The 24,920-nt window shown below is 46.0% G+C and overlaps 1 protein-coding gene across 1 annotated transcript in view; it reads right to left on the bottom strand.

Moving 5' to 3' along the window:
• Positions 1 to 22,593, bottom strand: part of MAP2K2 (mitogen-activated protein kinase kinase 2) — a 63,272-nt gene extending 40,679 nt beyond the window's left edge. The window contains exons 1-2 of the mRNA XM_033955324.1: positions 21,512 to 22,593; positions 15,170 to 15,380 (exon numbers count right to left, since the gene is read on the bottom strand). Coding sequence (XP_033811215.1) covers positions 15,170 to 15,380; positions 21,512 to 21,603 — 303 coding nt within the window. The 5' untranslated portion in view covers positions 21,604 to 22,593. The remainder of the gene's footprint in view (positions 1 to 15,169; positions 15,381 to 21,511) is intronic.
• Positions 22,594 to 24,920: the final 2,327 nt, after the last annotated feature.

The following is a 24,920-nucleotide window of genomic DNA, read 5'->3' as shown; positions in this document are numbered from 1 at the left end:
TCTAAGTCTCCTCTTTTCCAGTGAGAACAGCCCCAGCTGTTCTAGCATGTCGGCATATGAAAGGTTTTCCATACCTCTTACCATTTTCGTCGCTCTTCTCTGGACCCCCTCAAGTAATGCTATGTCCTTCTTGAGGTACGGCGGTCAATACTGGACACAGTACTCCAGATGCGGGCGCACCATTGCACGGTACAGTGGCATGATGACTTCCTTTGTCCTGGTCGTGATACCCTTCTTGATGATACCCAGCATTCTGTTTGCTTTCTTTGAGGCTGTCGCGCATTGTGCTGATGCTTTCATTGTTGTATCCACCAGCACACCCAGGTCTCTTTCAAGGGTACTTACATCTAGCAATGTTCCCCCCATTGTATAGCTGAACATCGGGTTCTTTTTCCCAACATGCATGACCTTGCATTTCTCTATATTAAAACGCATCTGCCACTTTTTGGCCCACTCTTCCAGCTTCGTTAGGTCCCTTTGCAGGTTTTCACAGTCTTCCATGGTTCTAACCCTGCTGCAGAGTTTGGCGTCATCTGCAAATTTGATAACCTCACATTTCGTCCCTGTCTCCAGATCGTCTATAAATATATTGAACAGGAGCGGTCCCAACACCGACCCCTGCGGAACTCCGCTCGTGACCCGTTGCCAGTCTGAGTATTTGCCCTTCACTCCAACCCTCTGTTTTCTGCCCGCCAACCAGTGTTTAATCCATCGGTATACATCCCCCTCCACTCCGTGGTTCCACAGCTTCCTAAGCAGCCGTTCGTGGGGTACCTTGTCGAAAGCTTTCTGGAAGTCGAGGTAAATTATGTCTATGGGTTCCCCTTTGTCTATCTGGCTGTTTATTCCCTCAAAGAAATGTAGTAAGTTTGTGAGGCAAGACCTTCCCTTGCAGAAGCCATGTTAGCTCTCCCTCAGCTGCCCATTTTTTTCCATGTGCTCGCAGATGCTGTCCTTAATAAGTGCTTCCATCATCTTACCCGGAACCGAAGTCAAGCTCACCGGCCTGTAGTTTCCCGGGTCTCCTCTTGATCCTTTCTTAAAGATAGGCGTGACATTTGCTATTTTCCAGTCCTCCGGGATCTCCCCAGTTTTCAATGATAGATTACATATTTGCTGGAGTGTTTCCGCTATTTCCTTTCTCAGTTCTTTTAGTACCCTTGGGTGGATTCCATCCGGGCCCGGTGATTTGTCGCTTTTTAATCTATCTATCTGTCGTAGGACGTCCTCATGGCTTACTTCTATTCGCTCCAGCTTTTCATCTAGATCCCCACTTATAATCTCCTCAGGTTCTGGTACATTGGATGTGTCCTCGCTCGTGAAGACCGACGAGAAAAACTTGTTTAACCTGTCTGCTACCTCTTTTTCCTCTCTTACCACTCCCTTTCTGGTTCCATCATCCAACGGTCCCACTTCCTCCCTTGCCGGTTGCCTCCCCTTCACGTACCTAAAGAACGGTTTGAAGTTTCTCGCCTCCCCAGCCAGCTTCTCTTCGTATTCTCTTCTTGCTTCCCTAGCATGCAAAATTAGTAACAAGGAACTAAAAGAATCCCTCTCTTGTATTCTATTTTATGTCCCACCGAAAAGTTGGTCAAAAGCCAGAGGGGACTTCTACGAATTCGTTCTACATAATTCAATTACTCCTTCATATAGTATTATAGCAGGAGACATAAACCTACATTTAGAGGACGAGGACAATCCAGATGCGAAATACTTTAAAAACTTCCTATCTTTGCTCAATTACAATCTCCCTTTACCCACACAAACACATGAAAAAGGTCATCAGTTAGACATGGTAGCTATGTCCACAAAGGAGATCCTAAATCCTTCCATCTCTATCCGACGGTACCTGGTGTCATGATATCTGGTCCGATAATTTTACCTACTACTTTAACTTAATCTGGAATCATCTAAAATCTAAAACACACCTAAAGATAAAAAAAGAACATCTCACAAGGGGTCATATCAACCCAGTGGAATACTGGGCACATTACGAATTACAAGAGGAAATAGGAGAAGGGGATGATTTTTGGGATCACTGGATTAAAACAAGCACATCCATTCTAGATAAAATTGCCCCTAAACGAAACAGTAAAAACTGCTCAAATAAACATAAAGCAATGTTACTTACCGTAACAGTTGTTATCCAGGGACAGCAGGCAGCTATTCTCACTAGTGGGTGATGTCATCCGACAGAGCCCCGACACGGACATCTTGAAAGCATGTCTTGCTTGAAGAAACTTAGAAGTTTCGAGATGCCCGCACCGCGCATGCGCCAGTGCCTTCCCGCCCGATGTACCGGGCGTGTCTCCTCAGTTCAGGTAGCTAGCCTGAGAAGCCAACCCAGGGGAGGTGGGTGGGACGTGAGAATAGCTGCCTGCTGTCCCTGGATAACAACTGTTACGGTAAGTAACATTGCTTTATCCCAGGACAAGCAGGCAGGTATTCTCACTAGTGGGTGACCTCCAAGCTAACCCCAATGGGATGGTGGGAGAGTTGGCAATTTCAAGAGAATAAATTTTGTAACACTGTTTGGCCAAACTGTCCATCCCGTCTGGAAAAAATGTCCAGACAATAATGAGAGGTGAATGTATGAACCGAGGACCAAGTGGCAGCCTTACAAATCTCCTCAATCGGTGTCGATCTGAGGAAGGCTACAGAGGCTGCCATTGCTCTGACCTTATGGGCCGTGACCTTACAGGGAAGGGATAATCCAGCCTGGGCATAGCAGGAAGAGATACAAGCCGCCATCCAGTTAGAGATGGTACGCTTCGATACAGGTCGTCCCAACTTGTTTGGATCAAAGGAGACGAAAAGTTGAGGAGCAGTTCTGTGAGGCTTTGTGCGATCCAAGTAGAAAGCTAAAGCACTTTTACAGTCCAGAGTGTGCAAAGCAGCTTCCCCAGGATGAGAATGAGGCTTTGGAAAGAACACTGGAAGCACGATGGATTGGTTGATGTGAAATTCAGAGACCACTTTAGGCAGGAATTTCGGATGAGTACGAAGAACCACCTTGTCATGATGGAATACAGTGAACGGTGGATCCGCCACTAGGGCCTGAAGCTCACTGACGCGGCGAGCAGACGTGAGGGCCACCAGAAAAACCACCTTCCAGGTGAGATACTTAAGTGGAGCCTTGTTGAGAGGTTCAAACGGAGGCTTCATGAGATGAGACAGGACAACATTGAGATCCCAAACCACAGGAGGAGGTTTGATAGGAGGGTTGACATGGAAAAGCCCTTTCATAAATTTGGAAACCACAGGATGAGCAGACAAAGGTTTCCCCTGTAGAGGCTGATGGAAAGCCGCAATAGCACTCAGGTGGACTCGTATGGAGGTAGACTTGAGACCAGACTGAGATAGGTGTAGAAGGTAGTCCAATACAGAAGAAAGGGAAGCTCGCTGAGGTTCCGTGGCATTGGAAATACACCAGGAGGAGAATCTAGTCCATTTTTGGGAGTAGCATTGTCGAGTAGCAGGCTTCCTGGAAGCCTCCAAGACCTCCCTCACTGCTTGAGAAAACTGGTGAGGAGTTATGTTGAAAGGAACCAAGCTGTCAGGTGGAGGGACTGCAGATTGGGATGAAGTAGTGAACCTTGATGTTGAGTGAGTAGTGAAGGAAACACTGGAAGAAGTATGGGCTCCCTGCTGCTGAGTTGAAGTAGAAGGGAGAACCAAGGTTGTCTGGGCCACCGAGGAGCAATTAGAATCATGGTGGCATGGTCTGATCTCAACTTGACCAGAGTCTTCTGAATGAGAGGAAAAGGAGGAAACGCATATAGGAAGCGATTCCCCCAACCCAGCAGAAAAGCGTCTGCCTCGAGGCGGAGAGGAGTGTAGATCCTGGAGCAAAACTGAGGCAGCTTGAAGTTGTGGGGGGCTGCAAAGAGGTCTATCTGAGGTGTCCCCCACTGTGCAAATATCTGATGAAGGGGTTTGGAATTGAGCGTCCATTCGTGAGGTTGGAGAAGACGACTCAATTTGTCTGCCAAGACATTGTCCTTCCCCTGAATGTAGACAGCCCTGAGGAAGGTGTTGTGGCGGACCGCCCAATCCCAGACTCGAAGAGCTTCCTGGCAGAGGGAGGCCGAGCCCGTGCCCCCTTGCTTGTTTACATAATACATGGCGACCAGATTGTCGGTGCGAATCAGGACCACCATGTCGTGAAGCAGATGTTGGAAAGCCTGAAGAGCATTGAAGATGGCTCTGAGCTCCAGAAGATTGATTTGATGGAGTCGTTCCGCACTTGTCCAGAACCCCTGAGTGCGAAGACCATCTAGATGAGCTCCCCATGCATAGTTCGATGAATCGGTCGTGAGAACTTTCTGGTGGGGAGGAGAGTGAAACAGCAAACCTCTGGATAGATTCGAAGAGGTCATCCACCAGAGAAGAGACTGCCGTAGAGCAGGAGTGACTACAATGTGGCGGGACAACGGGTCGGACACCTGAGTCCACTGAGATGCCAAGGTCCATTGAGGAATTCTGAGATGTAGTCTGGCAAAAGGCGTCACATGAACTGTGGATGCCATGTGACCCAAGAGGACCATCATGTGTCTCGCTGAGATGGACGGGCGAGAAGACACCGATTGGCAGAGTAGAAGAAGAGCATCCATGCGCTGAGGAGGAAGGAACGCTCGAAGTTGGATGGTATCCAGGACCGCCCCGATGAAGGGGAGAGTCTGGGTGGGCTGAAGATGTGACTTGGGAAAGTTGATCTCGAAGCCCAAGTGCTGCAGAAAACAAATTGTAGTCAAGGTCGCCGAAATGACCTCTGGGGCCGACGGGGCCTTGATGAGCCAGTCGTCGAGGTATGGAAACACCTGGAGACCCATGTTCCGGAGTGCAGCGGCCACCACCACCAGACACTTCGTGAAGACTCTGGGCGAAGAGGAAAGGCCAAATGGAAGCACTCGATACTGCAGATGTAGATGTCCCACCCGAAATCTGAGGAACTTGCGGGAGGCCGGATGAATCGGGATGTGAGTGTAGGCCTCCTTGAGGTCCAGAGAGCATAACCAATCGTTCTGCTCGAGGAGGGGATAGAGAGAGGCAAGGGTCAGCATACGGAACCGCTCCTTGACCAAAAACTTGTTGAGGACTCGAAGGTCCAAAATGGGCCGCAGATCACCCGTCTTCTTCGGAACTAGGAAATACCGGGAGTAAAACCCTTGGTTTTGCTGATCTAACGGGACCGGCTCGACGGCCCGAAGCCGAAGCAAAGCCTGAGCCTCCTGGAGAAGAAGAGCAGTCTGCGTTAAGTTGGAAGGATACTCTCTTGGAGGGTGGTCCGGGGGGACCCGTTGGAAATGAAGAGAGTATCCCTCTCTTACGATGGTAAGGACCCAAAGGTCTGTGGTGATTGACTCCCATCGATGACAAAAATGATGGAGACGACCCCCTATGGGAAAAACCGGGGAAGACAGAACGTCGGTTATGCTCCCTGGAAGAGAGTCAAAAAGGCTGAGTAGCCTTGGGTGCAGCCGGCATCTGAGGCTTCTGCTGAGTCTTTTGCGGAGGCTGTCTCTTCGCAGGCTGTCTCGCAGGAGGAGTCTGCCTCGGTTGATAACGCTGCTGGTAAATTTGAGGCGGTCTAGATGGACGAGACTGCTGAGGCTTCGGTTTAGGACGTAGAATAGACTGAAAAGACTTTTCATGGTCCGACAGCTTTTTAGTAACAGTTTCGATGGACTTATCAAATAGATCCGCTCCTGCACAAGGTACATTTGCAAGTCTGTCTTGGAGGTTCGGATCCATATCGATGGTTCGAAGCCATGCCAGGCGACGCATGGCAACCGAACATGCCGCAGCTCGAGCTGAGAGCTCAAAGGCATCGTAGGAGGATTGCATCAGTTGAAGGCGTAATTGGGACAGGGTCGCCACCACCTCTTCAAACTGGAAACGAGCCTGAGCATCGATGAAAGGAATGAACTTGCGGAGCACCGGCAAGAAAAAATCCAAGTATGAAGAGAAGAAAAAGTTGTAGTTGAGTACTCGAGTCGCCATCATCGAGTTCTGATAGATACGTCTACCAAACTTATCCATCGTTCTCCCCTCTCTGCCCGGAGGCACGGAAGCATAGACTTGGGAGGGATGAGAACGTTTGAGAGAGGACTCGACTAGAAGGGACTGATGAGAAAGTTGAGCTCCCTCAAACCCCTTGTGGTGAACGATGCGGTATCGAGCATCCAGTTTACTGGGAACTGCAGGCAAGGAATACGGTGTCTCAAAACAGCGCATGAAAGTCTGGTCCAGCAGCTTGTGTAGAGGAAGCCGAAGTGTCTCCGCCGGAGGGTGAGGTAAATGCATGGTGTCCAAATACTCTTTAGAATATTTGGACCCAGTGTCCAAAGTCACATCCAAGTCATCCGCCATCTGTCGGAGAAAGGATGAGAAAGACAGTTGGTCCGCCAAGGCCGGCCGACGAGACGGGCTAGAAGACGTGGAAGCCTCCGGGTCCAGGGAGAGCTGAGATCGGCAGGGAGAATAGGAGGTAGATGGTTCCTCATACTCCGGCCCCTCCGGCTGGGACAAATCCGACGAGGAGTATCCCAAACGCTGCATCTTCTTCTGCGGAGACACCTCCGAATGACGTGAGGAGTGCCGAGAAGAGTGCCGAGATCGATGCCCCTCCCGGTGACGGGACGGAGAACGAGATCTTCTATGCATCGATTGGTCCTTTGAAGCCTCAAAGGAATGGATAGGGCTCGATGCAGTGGATCGTAGAGGTGGCAGAGATGCAGATTCACGCAGCGCCACCCAGGTCTGGTATGGAGTGCGGAAGAACTCCTCCTGCGATGCAGTATGCCCAGGACTACGATTATCATGAGCCGCCCTAGCACCCTGTTGGCGTGGAGGTGTGATGGGCTCCAAAGGTGGCATCTCAGGAAGGGAAGCCCTTCTGGAGGATTCCGCCGCCCTCCGCCGATCCCCCTCGTCGAGTAGAGAGATCGAACGACGAGGAGGAGGGGGAGGGGGCGGACCGCCCTCTGAAACCGGGGTCGGAAGCTCACCGTGAATGTTGGCGATAAGCCGGGGTCCCATAGTGCGCATAAGCTCGACAAACTGAGCTTCTAGCAGGGAACGAAGCGAAGCCGATATGGAGGGATCCGCACCGAAAGGGGGTCCTCCAGTATGGTCTTCGCGCTCCTTCGTGGCCAAGTGCTTCTGCTTGCTAGCTTTAGGCACTTTGATGACCACAGGAGGGACAGTGGAAGGCGGTACCTGAACCGAGGAGACGGAAGCAGGCGCCGATGCTGAACTCGATGCTGAAGCCGGTGCGAACGATGCGGGCTTCACGATGCTCGATGCAGGAGTCGTCGATGCAGGTTTCGAACGGACCGGCGAAACCTCAACAGCCGCAGCAGCAGAGATGTCCTTGGCAGTCTCCATCTTGAACATCGACTCCCAGAGCAAGCAGCGCCGCTTAAACGAGCGCGCAGTGAGCGTGGAACAAGGCCGGCACGATTTCGGAACGTGTTCCGGACCAAGACACTGAAGGCAGTGTCGGTGTGGGTCCGTCAGCGAAATCGCACGCTGGCACTTGCTGCACTTTTTAAAACCGGTGATTGGTTGGGACATAGGCCGGAAAATCGACGCTGCAAGGTCGAAGCCGCTAGGCCGCAGCCACGAGGCCGGCCCGGCCGAACCGCCGGAAGAAATAATTTTAAAATTTTTTTTTTTTTTTTTAGAAAAATAAAGTAAAATTGAAATAAAATCAAAGAAATAAACAGAAACGCGGGTTAATTAGAAGGCAAAAACTGAATTTCAGTCAGCGCAGAATGAAGTACAAACTTCTCAGCTCCGCGGAAAGAAAAGAACTGAGGAGACACGCCCGGTACATCGGGCGGGAAGGCACTGGCGCATGCGCGGTGCGGGCATCTCGAAACTTCTAAGTTTCTTCAAGCAAGACATGCTTTCAAGATGTCCGTGTCGGGGCTCTGTCGGATGACATCACCCACTAGTGAGAATACCTGCCTGCTTGTCCTGGGATAATAAATGGTTCGACTCTGAACTATTAAAAATGAAACAATTAGTTAGATGACTAGAAAGGATCTGGAAAAAAACAGGAAAAATATCAGACCAAAACAATTGGAGATCAAATATAAAGAGCTACAAACTATTGATAAAAGAAAAACGAAAAACATTCTATTCATCCAAAATTAATACATCCAATAACAGTTTGAAAGGAATCAACACAAAAGAACTGTTCAACTTGGTTACAAATTTATTTGATGCTACACGCCACACTCAATCCACCTTCAGCAAATGATCAAGCACAACACTTTGATTCAAAAATTATAAACCTAAGAAACAACTGTTCAATAAACAACAAATAGCCAACATACAAGGAAATGAAATACCAGCGGATATGATATGGAACTCCTTTCAAGATCTAGAATGGAATAATTACATCAAACTATATAACAAGTACACTAAATCACACTGCATTCTGGATCCCTGTCCCCCCAGCCGGGTGTGTGAGCTAGCCAGCTCCGCCCCTCCCGACCTGCGGGAAGAATTTAAACGGAGTGGAGGGAAAAACGCACACAACTGACCTGCAATTGGCAGCTCCAACTGCCAGACCGGCCAACTCCTCCACGGAGCCTCGTTCTCAAACCAACCCCCCAGCTGGGCGTGTGAGCTAGCCAGCTCCGCCCCTCCCAACCTGCGGGAAGAATTTAAATGGAGCAGAGGGAACGGCGCGCCGGCTAAGGCGCAAGGCAAAGGTGTGTGCCTTAGCGCGCGCCTTTGCGAAGCGACTGAGCGGAGCAGAAGAATAAGATCCCCTACACCACAGCATCTTCCCCCCTGCAGCTAGGCTCTGTCCAGGGTGGCCTAACAACAGGCATGAGAACCTCTACCTTACCACCAGCACCATGTTACCCAACACGAAGACCTTCCCCCGGTCCTCCAAACTATCCTTTCATCACCTATCTTGGAGGATCCTGGAAGACCTTCCCACTGACCCATTGACTGAAAAACAGATAAGTATTCGCATGTTTAACCAATTTGCATGTTTAGCCAATCAACTGAAAAAACCCCCAACAAAACTGATAAGTATTTACATGTTTAGCATATTTGCATGTCTAACTAATTGACTGGAAAAATCGATAAGTATTTGCATGTTTAACCAACTACAATCTCACAACAAAATGGCTTCGGTAAATCAGCTTTTTCTACTGGTTCTCAAATTTTACTGGTCCTGCTACAAAAGCAGGTCAGCCGATGCCCTGTACTTCACTCCTATCCCAATCCTTACAAGACCCCATTACACCAACTTAGAAACCCAGAGACCTGCCCATCGATTCATACATGACTGTTCAGAAACGGGCCCTTTCCAAATCCCGGTCTTACCCCCTTCTCGTAAATCAAATATACCCCCCTGCAAAAACCTGCAGAGACTGAGGAAAGTTCCCTACACAGTAACAACTGACTCCCCCCACTTCCAAATGGTCCAAGGCTTTTACCTAAATATTAGATCTATAAGGAACAAGGCACAATTGGTGAAAGACTGGCTTGAAGAGACCAACCCTGACTTTGTCCTGTTAACTGAAACGTGGCTGATCTCCAATAACGACATCATCATATGCGAGTGCTTCCCACCTGGGTTCAAAATCATTTCTCAGCCCAGAAACAGGGGAAGAGGGGGAGGTTTAGCCATCATTGTAAAAGACTCATTTGAATCTACCATCTTAGCTTCGAAATCCTCAGTGGATCTCAAAATCCTTTCTTGTAAACTCGGGTCAGACCAACTAGAAGAGGGCTTAATCATCACGCTATTTTACATCCCTCCCAAGAAATGGTCCACAACTAAGGATACCTTCTTCAAATTCCTCCTTACGAACTCAACAGCTGGTCCCTACAACCTACTGACTGGTGGCCTGAACATCCACCTAGAGCAGAGTGAACAAGGCGACACCAAAGAATTACTATCCTTTATCGCTTCTCTAGACTTCCTTGTGCCACCCCCAGAAAGAACCCACCAAAAAGGACACCAACTAGACCTAGTTACCTTTTCTTCCAAAGACCTAGTCTATCCAAAAATGCTCTGGCACCAAACCACCTAGACCGATACTCTATGGTTGGACCACCGCCTATGCAATTTCCAATTCAACTGGCAAGCCAAACGTTCCCCAACCAAGCCTAAAGGGGCAAAAAGGATTAGGAAAATGACATCTACCAGAGGCTTGGTAAACCCAGTAGAATTCTGGTCACATTACGAGGTCTCGACGAACTCAGACTCCCTCTCTGTAGACTCTTGGACCAATACGAGCATGCAAATTCTAAACAAGATGGCACCCATCAAATTAAGAAAAATGAGAAATAAAAACCTAGACGGCTGGTTTGACGCTGAGCTAGGAACAGCGAAACGAGAATTACGAAAACTGGAAAGACAATGGCTAAAATCAGGAGATAACAAAGGAAGAACAACTTGGAAACTAAAATTAAAAGAATACAAAAAAAACTACAAAACGCACAAATTTTTACGCACAAAAAATAAATTTTCCCAACACCAACACTAAGAATCTATTTAAACTAGTTAACAATCTTTATGATATACAGGCCTTTTCCCGCACCATAACAGACTCCCCACCATCGGCCAATGCTTTGGATGAATTTTTCAATTACAAAATCAATAACCTAAGATCCAACCTACCGACCTCCACAACCAACCATTTGAACTACCCAGTCGTCCAATACATTGACAAACCCAGGGTAGACATGCTCTGGAGCAATTTTTCTATCCCCACCTGGAATCAATTCAGCAAATTCTACTCAAAATATGCCGATTCGTACTGCAGATTAGACAGTTGCCCACCTAACGTCATGAAAGCCGCCCCAGTCACCTTCAAAGCCAAGCTACACGATTGGCTCTCCTCTCTATTGTTGTCTGGTACATTTCCCAAGGAGTTAGGTCAGATACTATATGTATACCCTAGAGGAAAGGAGAGACAGGGGAGATATGATTCAGACGTTCAAATACTTGAAGGGTATTAACGTAGAACAAAATCTTTTCCAGAGAAAGGAAAATGGTAAAACCAGAGGACATAATTTGAGGATGAGGGATGGTAGATTCAGGGGCAATGTTAGGAAATTCTACTTTACGGAGAGGGTGGTGGATGCCTGGAATGCGCTCCCGAGAGAGGTGGTGGAGAGTAAAACTGTGACTGAGTTCAAAGAAGCGTGGGATGAACACAAAGGATTTAGAATCAGAAAATAATATTAAATATTGAACTAAGGCCAGTACTGGGCAGACTTGCACGGTCTGTGTCTGTATATGGCCGTTTGGTGGAGGATGGGCTGGGGAGGGCTTCAATGGCTGGGAGGGTGTAGATGGGCTGGAGTAAGTCTTAACAGAGATTTCGGCAGTTGGAACCCAAGCACAGTACAGGGTAAAGCTTTGGATTCTTGCCCAGAAATAGCTAAGAAGAAAAAATTTAAAATTTAAATTGAATCAGGTTGGGCAGACTGGATGGACCATTCGGGTCTTTATCTGCCGTCATCTACTATGTTACTATGTTACTAATCACACCGATTATAAACAAATTATAAGGAATCTACTGAGCTGACATCGAATTACAGGCCCATTGCAAACATTCCCGCTGATGGAAGGCTTGGTAAACCAGGATTTAGTATCGTACCTGAACAAATTCAGCATTCTTCATGACAACCAATCAGGTTTTCGTTCTGGGTTCAGCACGGAAACAGTTATTGCTTCATTGCTGGACTCCCTCCTGAATCTATTCAGCCAAGGCTCTAGTGCACTAATCCTTCAGCTAGACTTGAGTAGTGCCTTCAATTTAGTCGATCATGCCATCCTATCTGACTGCTTGGAGACAATTGGACTCACCGGTAATGTATTGAAATGGTTCCAAGGTTTCCTGACTAATCGATTGTACCGAGCCCATAGCGATAACAATCAATCCTCCAGCTGGATAAACCCATGGCCTTGTCCCAGTACCCGTGGCGACCACTTTTTTCTCCCACCGTTTCGGTGGGTTACCCGCTGCTGGCCGCGGATATCAGCTACCGTGTCATTCTCTAGTCCAGGGGTGTCAAACTCAATCACATTAAGGGGCCGAAATCCAAACACAGGCTAAGTCACGATCCAGACCCCACCCCCATAATAATACTAATTATAACACCATTTTTCCCATTCATTTTTCATATATATATATATATATATATATATATATATATATATATATATATATACACACACACACAATATAATCTTATTAACACATAATGGTAATGGTTAACCACAAAATTAAACTACACAAAACACACTGTATGCTTCTCAACATTCCTTCCTACCAGAACACAGATAACTCTTATGCAAATACGGGGCCAAAAAGGAGGCGATAGCAGCTAGCACACACAGCATTTTAACGTGCACTATTCCTCGCGTTAAGGCCCCTTGGCACCTTTGTAAAAGGAGCCCTAAAAGTACTAATATATTTTTAAAAAACCTAAGATTCAAGATTCTGCATGCAGTACAACCCCCAGAGAAAAAGAAACAAATGTATTTCTTCCTGAGCAGTGCAAAAGATAGACCGCAGATTAAAATGCTCAAAACTGACAATTCAAACTTGAAAATAAAACCATTCCCCATACCTTTGTTGTCTCCCTCCCTCCATGCTGTGCCTCCTTCCGGCGGGTGTCTAACCTTCTGGCTGGCTCCAACCTGGCCGTTTTATGCAGCCCGCAGTCCAATGCCCCCTGGTGTTATCTTGTGGCCAGCTCCCTCCTCCTCACAGCCGTAGTGTGCATGGAGCCACGTGCAGCGGCTCCTCGTGCGTCCTGCATCTGAACCCAAAGCCTTCGCTCTGACATCGCAACGTCAGAGGAAATGCTTCTGGATGAGGTGTGGGACCCGCGAGGAACCACTGCATGCGGCTCTGTGCACATTACGGCTGTGAGGAGGAGGGAGCTGGCCACAAGGTAGAACTGGGAGCATTGGACCACAGGCCGCATAAAACAACCAGGCAGCCCAGAATTGGCTTACGGGCCTTCAGTTTGACCTCTGTGCTCTAATCTGTCATACTAGAAACAAAGTTAATAAAGTTAACTTCTTTTATTAAAAAAAATATCCTCCAAATCCTGTGCCCAGGAGAAAAAAAATTAGTAAATCAACACTGGATACTAGAGGACTCTTGACTAAGCTAGTAGAGAAATCTCACCTGAAAGTCAAAACCAATGCAGATAATCTCCCACATCCTTCTATTCCCAGCAGACAAATGCTAAATAAGTCACCCTCAGAAACCCTTACAAATACTTGCTGAAATATACACCAGCCAGGTCTGATTAACAGGAGACTGTATAGCAGCAGCAGCAGCAGCCATGCCACTCAGCAAACACAAAGGTTAGCATACTTAAGATATGAAGAACTCAGGCTGTGAATTACTCCACCATCCCTAGCCAACAATTCCCTATATACTAAGAAGTCAATATTCAAACAATTTAACTGACCAGAAACAGCTCCTGACCATTTAAATCACCTGTTCAGGATTAACGGCTTTTTTTGAATGTGTGGCACTTAACTGGTTAGTGCCCCTGAAAACAACTATTTAGCACCGAACTGAAAACTGGCTATTTTGAGGGTGTCCCAGGGTGGTGTCGGTACTTGGCCAGTCAATATTCAGCACTTAACTGGTCAGGTTCATAGACAAAATCGCGCGAGACAACGGCGCCCCGACAACTGAGCGCAGACAACTGAGCGCAAGGTTGACGGCGCGCCGAAGAAAAGCACTATTTTAAAGGGTTCCGACGGGGGATGTTGGTGGGGAATCCCCCTTTTTTACTTAACAGACATCGCGCTGGCGTTGTGGGGGGTTTGGGGGGTTGTAACCCCCCTCATACTTGAAACCGAACTTTTTGCCTGTTTTTTAGGGAAAAAGTTCAGTTTTAAGTATAATGTGGGGGGTTACAACCCCCCCAAACCCCCCACAACGCCAGAGCAATGTCTGTTAAGTAAAGTGGGGGGGGTTCCCCCCCACACACCCCCGTCGGAGCCCTTTAAAATAGTGCTTTTCTTCGGCGCGCCGTCAACCTTGCACTCAGTTGTCTGCGCTCAGTTGTCTCGCGCTCACCAACTGGTCAAGTTAACCACATAAACAGGACTGCATAAAAGTCAGTCCTATATTTATACTGTAACCCATAGCCAGTTAAGTGCTGAATACTGTATTGCTCTTAACCAGTTTTATTAGCTGGCTCTGGAAACTGGGAAATTCAATACTGGTTCCAGGACATGGCCCAGCATTGAATTTCTGAATTTAATACTTGCAGCGGTCAGTACAACACTGATTACCACAGGCTAAGCACTGGACCTTAAGAATTAAGAGTCAAGGCAATATGTCCGGGAATTCAGGCATATTGGAAGAGACTTTGTCTACATGTTCAATCCATTTGGAACTGTACTTGGTCGCCCACAAACACTTTTCTTTTCACGTTGAAACTTACTCTAATGCCCAAACGTCCAGGAGCGGCAGCATTTGTTCAAAAGACAATATTCATGGGCATTAAAACTATTCTTCAGTGCTGGTTGTCATCGCACACCCCAACATTAGCACATTGGCGTGCCCAGATGATCCAACTGGCGGGTTATGAACGACTGGCCATTACTGATATTAACTCTAAATTAGGAGCATCATACTTACGTTGTTGGCTGCCTTTTTGCGATACTCTGACACCAGTAGTACGCAGTAGACTGCTTAATTGATGTGTTACTCTGGCTGTTCCCATGGGTGGGAGTGGGTGGGTGGGTGGGTGGGAGGATGGCTCATTGGGGGGTTGACTTACTGGTACTGGAAGTCTCGTTTGACTGTGTTGCTGGATTATTTGTTCTGATATTGTTATTTCATAAAATAAAAAAGATTTAACTATAAGAGTCAAGGCAATTTTTTTAACATGATAGCTGGTGGGAGAGGGGAGGTCTCAATGAATTAGAAACAAACAAAAAAAACACAACAAAGCTTGGAACTTGAACCAGAGGACAGAGAGTTACAAATAACTGTGTTAAGTAAAACGGACATAATGGCTTCACAGCACACCATCTCTACATTCAATGGCATCTAGCATAAAGAAAGAAAGGAGGCGAGTTGCTATCACTCTCCCTCACATCCTGGTGGAGATATCAGAAGATAATACATCTGAAGTCAAGCCTTACTTTTCGGGCCATGATCAGTCCTGAGGGCCTGTGTCGAACTTTGGTAACCACTCCACCATTCCCTGCTCCTAGCTCACAGATCCTGTCAAAGTCGTCATCCTTCAGTTCCCCAACCTTGGCTTTCTGTGTAAGGAAAGCCTCTAGGCGTTTCTTCTGCTGTTCATCCAGTTCCAGCTCCTCCAACTTCTTCTGGAGGTCCACAAGATTTGCCCTGCAGTAAGAGGAAAAGGAAAACAGAAAAGAAAAGAAATGGCAGGGTAAGTATGCTTCATCGGCCAACATTAAGCATAGGATCCAGGTAGAGAAAGGAGGCAGCACCTGGGCAGGAAAATGCATGTAATCAGGTTCTATTATGAAAAAATTAGAAGTCCCGATACAGCAAACAAATACAAGCCTGGAGAACCAATCCATCAAGGGAAGAAAAGAACCCTCAGAGCCTTTCAAGAAAAAACAAAAAGCAATCACTGGCTGCCCCAACAAAAAAATAGCTATCTCTACACAGCAGACAAAAAAAAAAAGTTCAGCTAAAAATATTACGTTTACATGTTAGGTTCCGGGATATTCTGGATTATTCTGCTTTCAATTCAACTTCCTCTCCAAAAATTTAAATGTACCATCAAAACACCAAAACTATTTAGAAGTATACTAAATATTTATGCTGGGTGGCTCTCTGGCTGTTTATTTATATATGTAGTACATGAATGGTTACGTCTATTATTCAGACTGTATCCCTAAAAACCTTCTTCACTGTATTGGGACACGACTGTGAAGCAATTAAGAAATGAAAAACAGAAAATCCCAAATGTCAAATATAACTTTAATCTCTGTACTGTGCAATATTTTTAAAGAACATAAGAATTGCCGCTGCTGGGTCAGACCAGTGATCCATCATGCCCAGAAGTCCGCTCACATGGCGGCCCTTAGGTCAAAGACCAGTGCCCTATTTGAGTCTAGCCTTACCTGCGTACATTCCGGTTCAGCAGGAACTTGCCCAACTTTGTCTTGAATCCTTAGAGGGTGTTTTCCCCTATAACAGCCTCCGAAAGAGCGTTCCAGTTTTCCACCACTCTCTGGGTGAAGAAGAACTTCCTTATGTTTGTACGGAATCTATCCCCTTTCAATTTTAGAAAGTGCCCTCTCGTTCTTCCTACCTTGGAGAGGGTGAATAACCTGTCCTTATCTACTAAGTCTATCCCCTTCAGTACCTTCAATGTTTTGATCATGTCCCCTCTCAATCTCCTCTGTTCGAGGGAGAAGAGGCCCAGTTTCTCTAATCTTTTGCTGTAAGGCAGCTCCTCCAACCCCTTAACCATCTTAGTCGCTCTTCTCTGGACCCTTTCGAGTAGTACCGTGTCCTTCTTCATGCACGGCGACCAGTTCTGTACGCAGTACTCCAGGTGAGGGCGCACCATGGCCGGGTACAGCAATAATACCTCTATCAATTAACTATTTCACTGATAGCTTTTTTTTCCAGTTTTGAAACTTGTGTTCCTACAATCACTGAACTCTTAGGAGCTGCTATGTCAGAATCACAGATGACCTCACACTCAGTGGTTCTGATTGACCCATGTTGGTTATTATATAACAAGTGACATCACACACACACTGTCAGTTCTGAATATAGCTATTTCTGGGAGTTCAGGAGACTCGCAGGGAGGTAGCTTACATGGGGTTCACTAGATCAGGATTTCCAAACTGCCCTGGTGACATCTCAAGCCAGGTGGGTTTTCAAGAACTCCATTATGAATAAGCATGAGATAGATTTGTATGCACTGGATAACCAGTATTTGCAGATCTGTCATGCATCTTCTTTGAGGGGAATATGAAAATCTAAATCAGACAGCTTTAGGGAACCCATGGTCTAGATGAATTTTTTATTTAAAGGGAGTCAAAAACTAGTAACAGAACATTTTGTAAGACATAGGATAAAGGTTTACTGTTTGTATATCCATTTGAAATACTTACATAATAACATAGTAACATAGTAGATGACGGCAGATAAAGACCCGAATGGTCCATCCAGTCTGCCCAACCTGATTCAATTTAAATTTTTTTTTACTTCACAATATACAGAGGGCACAGCCTCTTTAAAGCATACTGACAGCTTCTACCACTAAATACACATAGCAAAACAGGCAACCCTCCAGGTACTACGAAGTACCCCACCACCCGGCCACACACAAGGAACTCAAATTAAACTAAGCAGCAGTGACCAAACTTAGATTTGCTAAAAGTCAGGGACAATAATTACTGTATATTGTGGAGCTTTTCAAAAGCACACTAGATTGTGTCAAAACTGGAAAGATGAAAGGAGAGGGCACTGAAGCACAGCTGCCCACAGTTTTGATATTCTAATGCTCAGCATTCTCTCCAACTCTTTTGAACAGCAGCATGCAGTCTGGAGGGCGAAAGCCCTGATCTGCTACTTGCAGAGGCTGTGGCTTTACGCAGCAGCATGCAAGGAATCCGTCGGAGACCTCTCAGTCTGGAGGGCGAAAACCCCGATTCGCTGCCCGCAGAAGCTGGCTCCACGCGGCAGCATGCAGTGACTCCTGGAGAGATCTCTTGGTCTGGTGAGACTCTTATCGGCTGCCCTGCAGAGGCTGGCTGTACGCGGCAACATGCAGGGACTCCGGGAGATATTTCTCTACCGGGCCGAGTGCAGGCAAGGGGATTAGATGAGCCAGGGCATCCTGGAGGCTCCTTGCCACTGTAGCTTGTGGATCCCCCACTGCTGCATTCCAATGAGGATGGCTGCTGGAGGAAGACTCTCGGGCCTCACTTCTCTTCACGAAGTCTCTCAGTGCCCTCTTTCTTAGCCTGCATGCACGTGGTGACATGTGCGCACAATGCAAGCAACACGGAAAACCCAAGCGCCGGATCCAATCAGTGGGAGCACAATTCATGGGGATCCAGTGTTTTCATCCTCCTCCTGTATCCCAGTTGTTTCTCCAGATGATTCAGGCATCTTCAAGGTGATGAGTAGAAAAGTTGTAATGGACAGCTGTAGAAAATCCGACCGATGGGAATGGGCGCAAACTAAAGACTGGGGATTAGGGGGAAGCAGGGGGAAATGGGTAGGGCTCGGGCATGCCCAGTGGGGCCCGGGCACTGCACGTGCTCAGAGAGAGAAAAAAAAAAAATCTCTCTGAGCTATTGGAGAGCTTATCCGCAAATTGGGAGCTGTTGGGACAACACCCATATGTGGCTGACTATCCTGCTGCCACGGAGAACCTACATTACAGGTAAGTAACTACACTTTCTCTCCAACTTTTTTGAACGGCAGTACCAAAGCTTCTTCACCCTTCCTGCAGCAAATTTTATTTCAATTCATTGGAAGAACTTTCTAGTCACTACAACATTTGAGCTGTGTTTGATCTACCCAGAAGTGAAAGCTTCCATCTCCTTACAAGTGTGGACCAAGTCCATTTCTTCTTAAACATAACATGATCTTTTCAAACTAATTCTAGAAGCAATGGTTTGCCTGGTTACCGTTTGAAAACTGAGGAACACAATGCCATAAAAAATTGGCAAGATAAGCTAGAGCACAGTATGGAAAGCAAAGATGTCCCTGATAGTGCACAGCAGAAGGCAGGCTCCAAAGAAGCCATCATTTAATGGATTAAAAGATCCTTTCTATGTTGCAAAATCCAATATAATACCTAAATAAACTTGACATTTCTTTTGCATTCAATATTCTGTACAGGATTCTATTGTTTCCTCTGGCAGCCCAGTTCATAGAATCACTACCCTGGGTTGCATATTTCCTAATACCTGTCACTTCCAGGGAGCACACAAGAGGTAAGCCTAACACTTAGAGAGAGGTGGGATGAGAAATACAGAAATAAGGGTTCACATCCAGCTTCTTCCACTGATGCGAGTTGCTCAGGGTCACAGAGAGCTTCATCCTTCATTGCTTCAGTACGATAACTTAGGGTTTCATTCATTAACTTATAGTAATATGAGTTATGTATTAAATCAGTAAACAGATCGCATTGAACACAGAAATTGTGTTAACACAGATTAAGTAATAAAGACCTCTGCTTGTATCCCTTTAGGCCAGACAAATATTTAGTATATATAAATGTAAATTTGCTTGTGGCTGATTGGACGTCAGAGGAGAGGCGGGACCACGGCAGAGGGAAAACAGCTCCGAAAACCTATGGCAGCTTGCAAAGATCACTAACACTGGTGATCTTCTCTGCAGGCTGTTGATATTAGAAAAATGGATGTGCGGGAGGTCAGGGAGAACACGCAGGCCTTCCGGGGGGGGGGGGGGGAGGGGGGAGGCAGGCCTTCAGGGGGGACAGGCCTTCAGGGGTGGTGGCACAGGCCTTTGGGGGGGAGAGGTAGGCCTTCGGGAGGGTACAGAGCTTCAGGGGAGAGGGGCCCTGGTGTAGAAGCACAAGGAGGGAGGGAAGGGGGGTTCAAAGAGACGTGCATATGCCGACTTTGGTGGGGGAAGAAATAATGGGTCTAAAAACAGAGGAGAGGGAGAGAGATGGTGGACAATGGGATTTAGGGAGGGAAGGAACAAAAAGGGAGAGAATTTGGACACAAGGGATGGTGTGGAGGGGGGATAGAGATATTGGATAGAAGGGTAGTTGGGAAAAGAAAGGGAGAGATGGTGGATGGACCCTGGGGTGGTGGGGAAGGAGGGAGAGATGCTGGATGAAAGGGTAATTGAAAAAAAAGTGGATCTGTGGATGGAGATGAAAAGAAGGAAAGATGCCAGACCTCCGGGGGAGGGAAGCAAAACGGAAGGGGATGACAAAGATAGAAGATGGATGGTTAGCATGGAGAAAGAAGGAGACTCTGGCAAGCAAGTTATCAGAAGACAACCAGAGCCTGGGACCAACAAGATTTGAATAATGACCAGACAACAAAAGGTAGAAAAACAAATTTTATCTTCCATTTTGTGATTACAATATGTCAGATTTGAAATGTGTATCCTGCCAGAGCTGGTGTTAGACCGCAAACATGAGCTAGGATTTAACAGAGAGAGGAAAAGTCTTTTTTGTTTGTTTATTTTGTTTACACCACAGCACCAGTGTGGTTAGGAGAAGGCAAAGGGGGTGAAGAGGCTATAAAATAAACCCACCAGGATGTTTGAAAAAAACTTAGTTTTTGGTCCTGCATTTACATGGGGTTATCTGTGCTCTGGTAGGAATGAATGTTGAAAAGCATACAGTGTGCTTTGTGTATTTTAATTTTGTGGTTAACCATTATGTGTTGTTAATTATATTGTGTGTATATTATATTATGTGTTGTTAATTATATTGTGTGTATATATGAAAAATGAATGGAAAAAATGGTACAATTAGTATTATTATGGGGGCGGGGTCTGGGGTGGAGAGGGGCACGACTTAGCCCAGTGTTCAACTGCCAGTCCGCGGACCGGTGCCGGTCCACAAAATAATTATTTTATTTCTGCCGGTCCATAGGTGTCAAAAGGTTTAAGAACACTGCCCTAAGCTATGCTACAAGTCTTCAATTTGCAATTACCATAATTTTCTCTCTCGTTTAAATGGTCCACATTTCATATGATTGCATTGATGATTTTACAGGCCCTGAAAGAAATACTAAAGGAATGAGGAAAGGCCAAAGTGGCTAGGGCTCCGACAGCTAAGGGGAGCTATGATAAGAGGTCTATAAAATGCAGAGTGGAGTGGAATGGATATACGCAAATCACTTGTTTACCCCTTTCAAAAATACAGTACTAAGATTAGAAAGCATGCAATGAAGCTACTAAGTAGTAAATTAAAACAAACCAGAGAAAAAAATGTATTCACTCAATATGTAATTAAACTTTGGAATTCATTACCAGAGAATGTGGTGAAAGCAGTTAGCTTAGCAGGGTTTAAAAAAAGGTTTGGATAATTTTCTAAAATAAAAGTCTATAAGCTGGACTTGGGAAAATCCAGTACAGTACTTATTTCTAGGATAAGCAGCATAAAATCTGCTTTATTCTTTTGGGATCTTGCTAGGTACCTGTGACCTGAAATAGCCACCATTAGAAACAGTGGCCAGCAACCCTTATGTCAGGATCTGACCTAGAAGATCCACAGGTTTACAGTTTAACAAAATAAATTCAGAAACTCTCAAATGAAAATACGCACACACATACATAACTTAATTTTTGCAGGAGCAAGTGAAATCTAAAGGTCTGCAATACTAATTTAGTATTATCAAAATGTTCAGTTGCAAACATTCTATTCACAGCATTTCAAAGATTTGTCCACTGGTCAGAGTGAAAGACTGTGCCGTGCTCCCCCCCCCCCCCCCAAATTCTCTGTACCTCACATTCTGGAGATGGAAAGCTCTACAGAACCTATTACTTACTCAGATGAGCCATCACTGGTGGGAGAGGGACCCTCAGCAATGGTAGGAGCAATGTTCAGAGCCGGCGGCATATGCTTCCTTTTAGCTGGCATTTTATTCCTGGGAATGACAGCTGATGATCAACCAAATCCCTGCACGTCTACCAGTAATACTGCACTGCAGTTTTATTTGGAGCAGCTACCCAAGGTTCACTTCCTTCTGCTTCCCAAGTCCTAGGCCTCTGGAGAAGGGAATCCTTCTCGTCTCCGAATCTCAAGGTTGCGGGTTTACGCACTCCCCAACCTATTCCAAGGACCTGACCTCCTCAACACTCAGGCTGGCGATGCCTGAAGAGACCGGCCTCCAGTTCTCTGCTTCTGGAAGGGTCTGCTCACACCAATCCCTAAACCCAACAGTTTCTCCCCAGAGCTCTAGGGAGGTGGCGGGGGCCAGGGAGAGGAGGTGAAATCCCTCCTCCTCCTCTCCCAAACCGATGCCTGGTGTGGGGTCTCTGTAAACCCTAAGCCCAGCTCTGAGTGTGTTGGGGAGGGGATACGACGCAGGAAAGAGAGCAGCCCTTTTCCAGATCGCAGAGGGGAAGAAGAGGGAAGGGGACAAGGTAGATATCTAATAGTGGGTGAAGGAGGAGGAGCCCCTGTCAGGAAACGGTGAGGACTCTCTCCCAAAGCCGTAGGATGGGAGAGTCTCTTCTTTCCAATCCTCGAGTTGGAGAGGAAGGAAGGTAATAAATGGGGAGGGGGATGAGTCTCTGATAGGAAGGGGTGAGGTGTTTCTTTTTTTTCTCTTCAGTTCCCCTAGTTGGGGGGGGAGGAAGGGAAATATTTAATGAAGGTGTGAATGAGGGAAAGTCTCTATCAGAAGGGAAATGAGGAAGGTCTTTACAGATCCGGGTCCCCTCCAAGCTCTAAGAGAACAGCTGTCATCCCCGGATTCGGGCAGAGGACACAAGAAAAAGACCCCAGCCTCATCCAATGCCGCCGAATCTCTCTTTAGGAAAGGCCGCGGCCGCAGTTCAGAACGAGGCCGGCATGTCTCGCGAGAAGACAGCCATGGCTCATCCTCCAACCCGGAGCCGCCTAAGGGGCATACCGGAGCTTGTAGTTGGGAGCTCCGGGCGTGGCCCAGCCTGCGTTGGATGGGCGGGGCCTTGAGCTGCCGGTTGTGCGGTGAGAGTCTGCGGCTGCCTAGAGTTGGGGAAAATGGTATAATGCCTCTTGAGTTAGAATTTCAATTTAACAACATTTTTACACTCTTATTTGACCTCAATTATGATTGAGAAATAAAAGGAAAAAGATAAGGAGCTTTGACTTCTTAAACATCATTTATACTAAAGAAAGGCTTAACATGGCTATAATTCCAGCTCTATTTCCAATAAAGCAGCCTTCAGACATATTATGTAATTTTCTTAGAGTTCAGAAAACTACGAAGTTGCTCAGGTAAAAAGAATACATATTTAGTCCCGGCATATCTTATAAGACATTTGCATGGATAACTAAGCAAGAATGTAGCTCCCATCCCTTTTACTTCTTCCCTTATATCAAGGAATAATTTTCTCCGATCCTGTGTTGACTTAGTGACATCCGGGAAGACCAAAAAATAAACTATGTTATAAATGAAAGAACATTCTCATCAAGGCATTTATATCCTGCTCACAAAGAAATGATATTAATAATATTCAATTTCTTCTTGGGAGCTTTCCAATAAATCTGTTATATTGTTGAAATCAATTGGTTGTGGCTTATCAACCTGATTACTCTCTGCAGGTATTTCAGTTTTCTTCTTTGGAAGATAGTAAATCCTATTTACTGGTGGAATAGATTCTGCAGTGTAATTTAAATTTTCAATTAAATACTTTTGAAACATGTCCAAAGGGTTAATCACCACAGATTTAGGAAAATTCAGAGCTCTCAGGTTAAGCCAGGAGTAGGGAACTCCGGTCCTCAAGAGCTATATTCCAGTTGGGTTTTCAGGATTTCCCCAATGAATATGCATTGAAAGCAGTGCATGCAAATAGATCTCATGCATATTCATTGGGAAAATCCTGAAAACCCAACTGGAATACGGCTCTCGAGGACCGGAGTTCCCTATACCTGGGTTAAGCCTTCTGTTATACTTTTCTAACTGTTCAATTTTCCTTTGTAGAAACAATCTCTCTTTAACGAAGGAACCTGAGAGCTGTATTGAGGCAATTTTGGTATTAATTTGATCAAACTTAACATTTGTTTCAGTCTGGATATTTTGAACTGAGGTTAATAAAGTATTTATTTTCTACAATATGACCGAGATATCACCTGCAGATTTTGTAGCTGCTAACTTGAGTTTCTGTAAAACCCGCCATACATTCTAATGTCACCTGGGAAGTGCAGTTTCCTTCCGCAACTTGCTCTGTTGAAAACTCAGCGTCCAAGAGAACGTGGGACCCCCTCACTGCTTGAAGGCATCAGACTTTTTTGGTCTTCCACATTCATACTACCCATATCCTCCAGCCCCGGATTTGGTGGAAGTCAGTCTGCAGGGGGAGATAATGATGTTTCAAATCCCAAGACTCCGGCAGCTCCTTCCGCCGGAGTAACAGCTGGGAAGCTTCCACCCTCAATACTAGCTGGCGAGCTAGTGAAAAATCTGTCCAGCGAAGCTTGTCGGGGTGTGGAAGGATCTATCCGGAGAAATCCCTTGCGCTTGGTATGAGGCATCTCGAAAACTCCAACAAGGGAGAAGGTAGTTCTAAAATCGCAAGGTTGTAAAATCGCAAGGTGGAGCAGACCTATCTCACTGCTACCACACCGCTGCCATTTTGTTTCTCTCCCCTAATTAGTTCTTTTTCTTATGATAGTTTCCCCCGATGCAAGTCCTAAGCCTGCCCAAAACATCCTACTAACATGTTCTTTTAAGATTTGGACGAACTAGAAACAAAACAACCAGAAAGATGTCTAGAAAGCCAATTTTGAGAAAGCCCACTTGGACATTTTGACTAGTAAGGTGTCCAAGTGCAAGTTTATACTGTCTTTTGGACGTCTATCTTTTTTGAAAAAGAGCCCAAAGTCAATGGCAACTGATAAAGGCCAGCACGGCCTACCTACGTCTACCTAGTAAGGTGACTAAAGTCATACCTGCCACTCCATGCTGGTTACCACAAGCCACACCCCACTAATGATGATAATAAGGCTCTTCAAATAGATTACAAACAAGTAAACTTCCTAAGTGAAAGAAACTATAGCAACATCTCTAAGAGGATCTTCAGAATGCCAACAGAGTAACATAACTCTCACTAGCTACAATTGTCATTGATCCCCATTTCAGTATTGTATTTTTTCATAAAGCTTGTTTTCCTTTAAATATTTCTTCTTAATGAACGTCCACAGTGTCCATATAACAATATATTAATAAATCTTTATTGTGATAATAAGGC

This window comes from Geotrypetes seraphini, chromosome 8 (genome assembly GCF_902459505.1).
Source record: "Geotrypetes seraphini chromosome 8, aGeoSer1.1, whole genome shotgun sequence".
In the NCBI taxonomy this organism is placed as follows: Eukaryota; Metazoa; Chordata; class Amphibia; order Gymnophiona; family Dermophiidae; genus Geotrypetes; species Geotrypetes seraphini.
The sequence above is the reverse complement of the archived record's forward strand: the minus strand, read 5'-3'. Positions and strand labels throughout refer to the sequence as shown.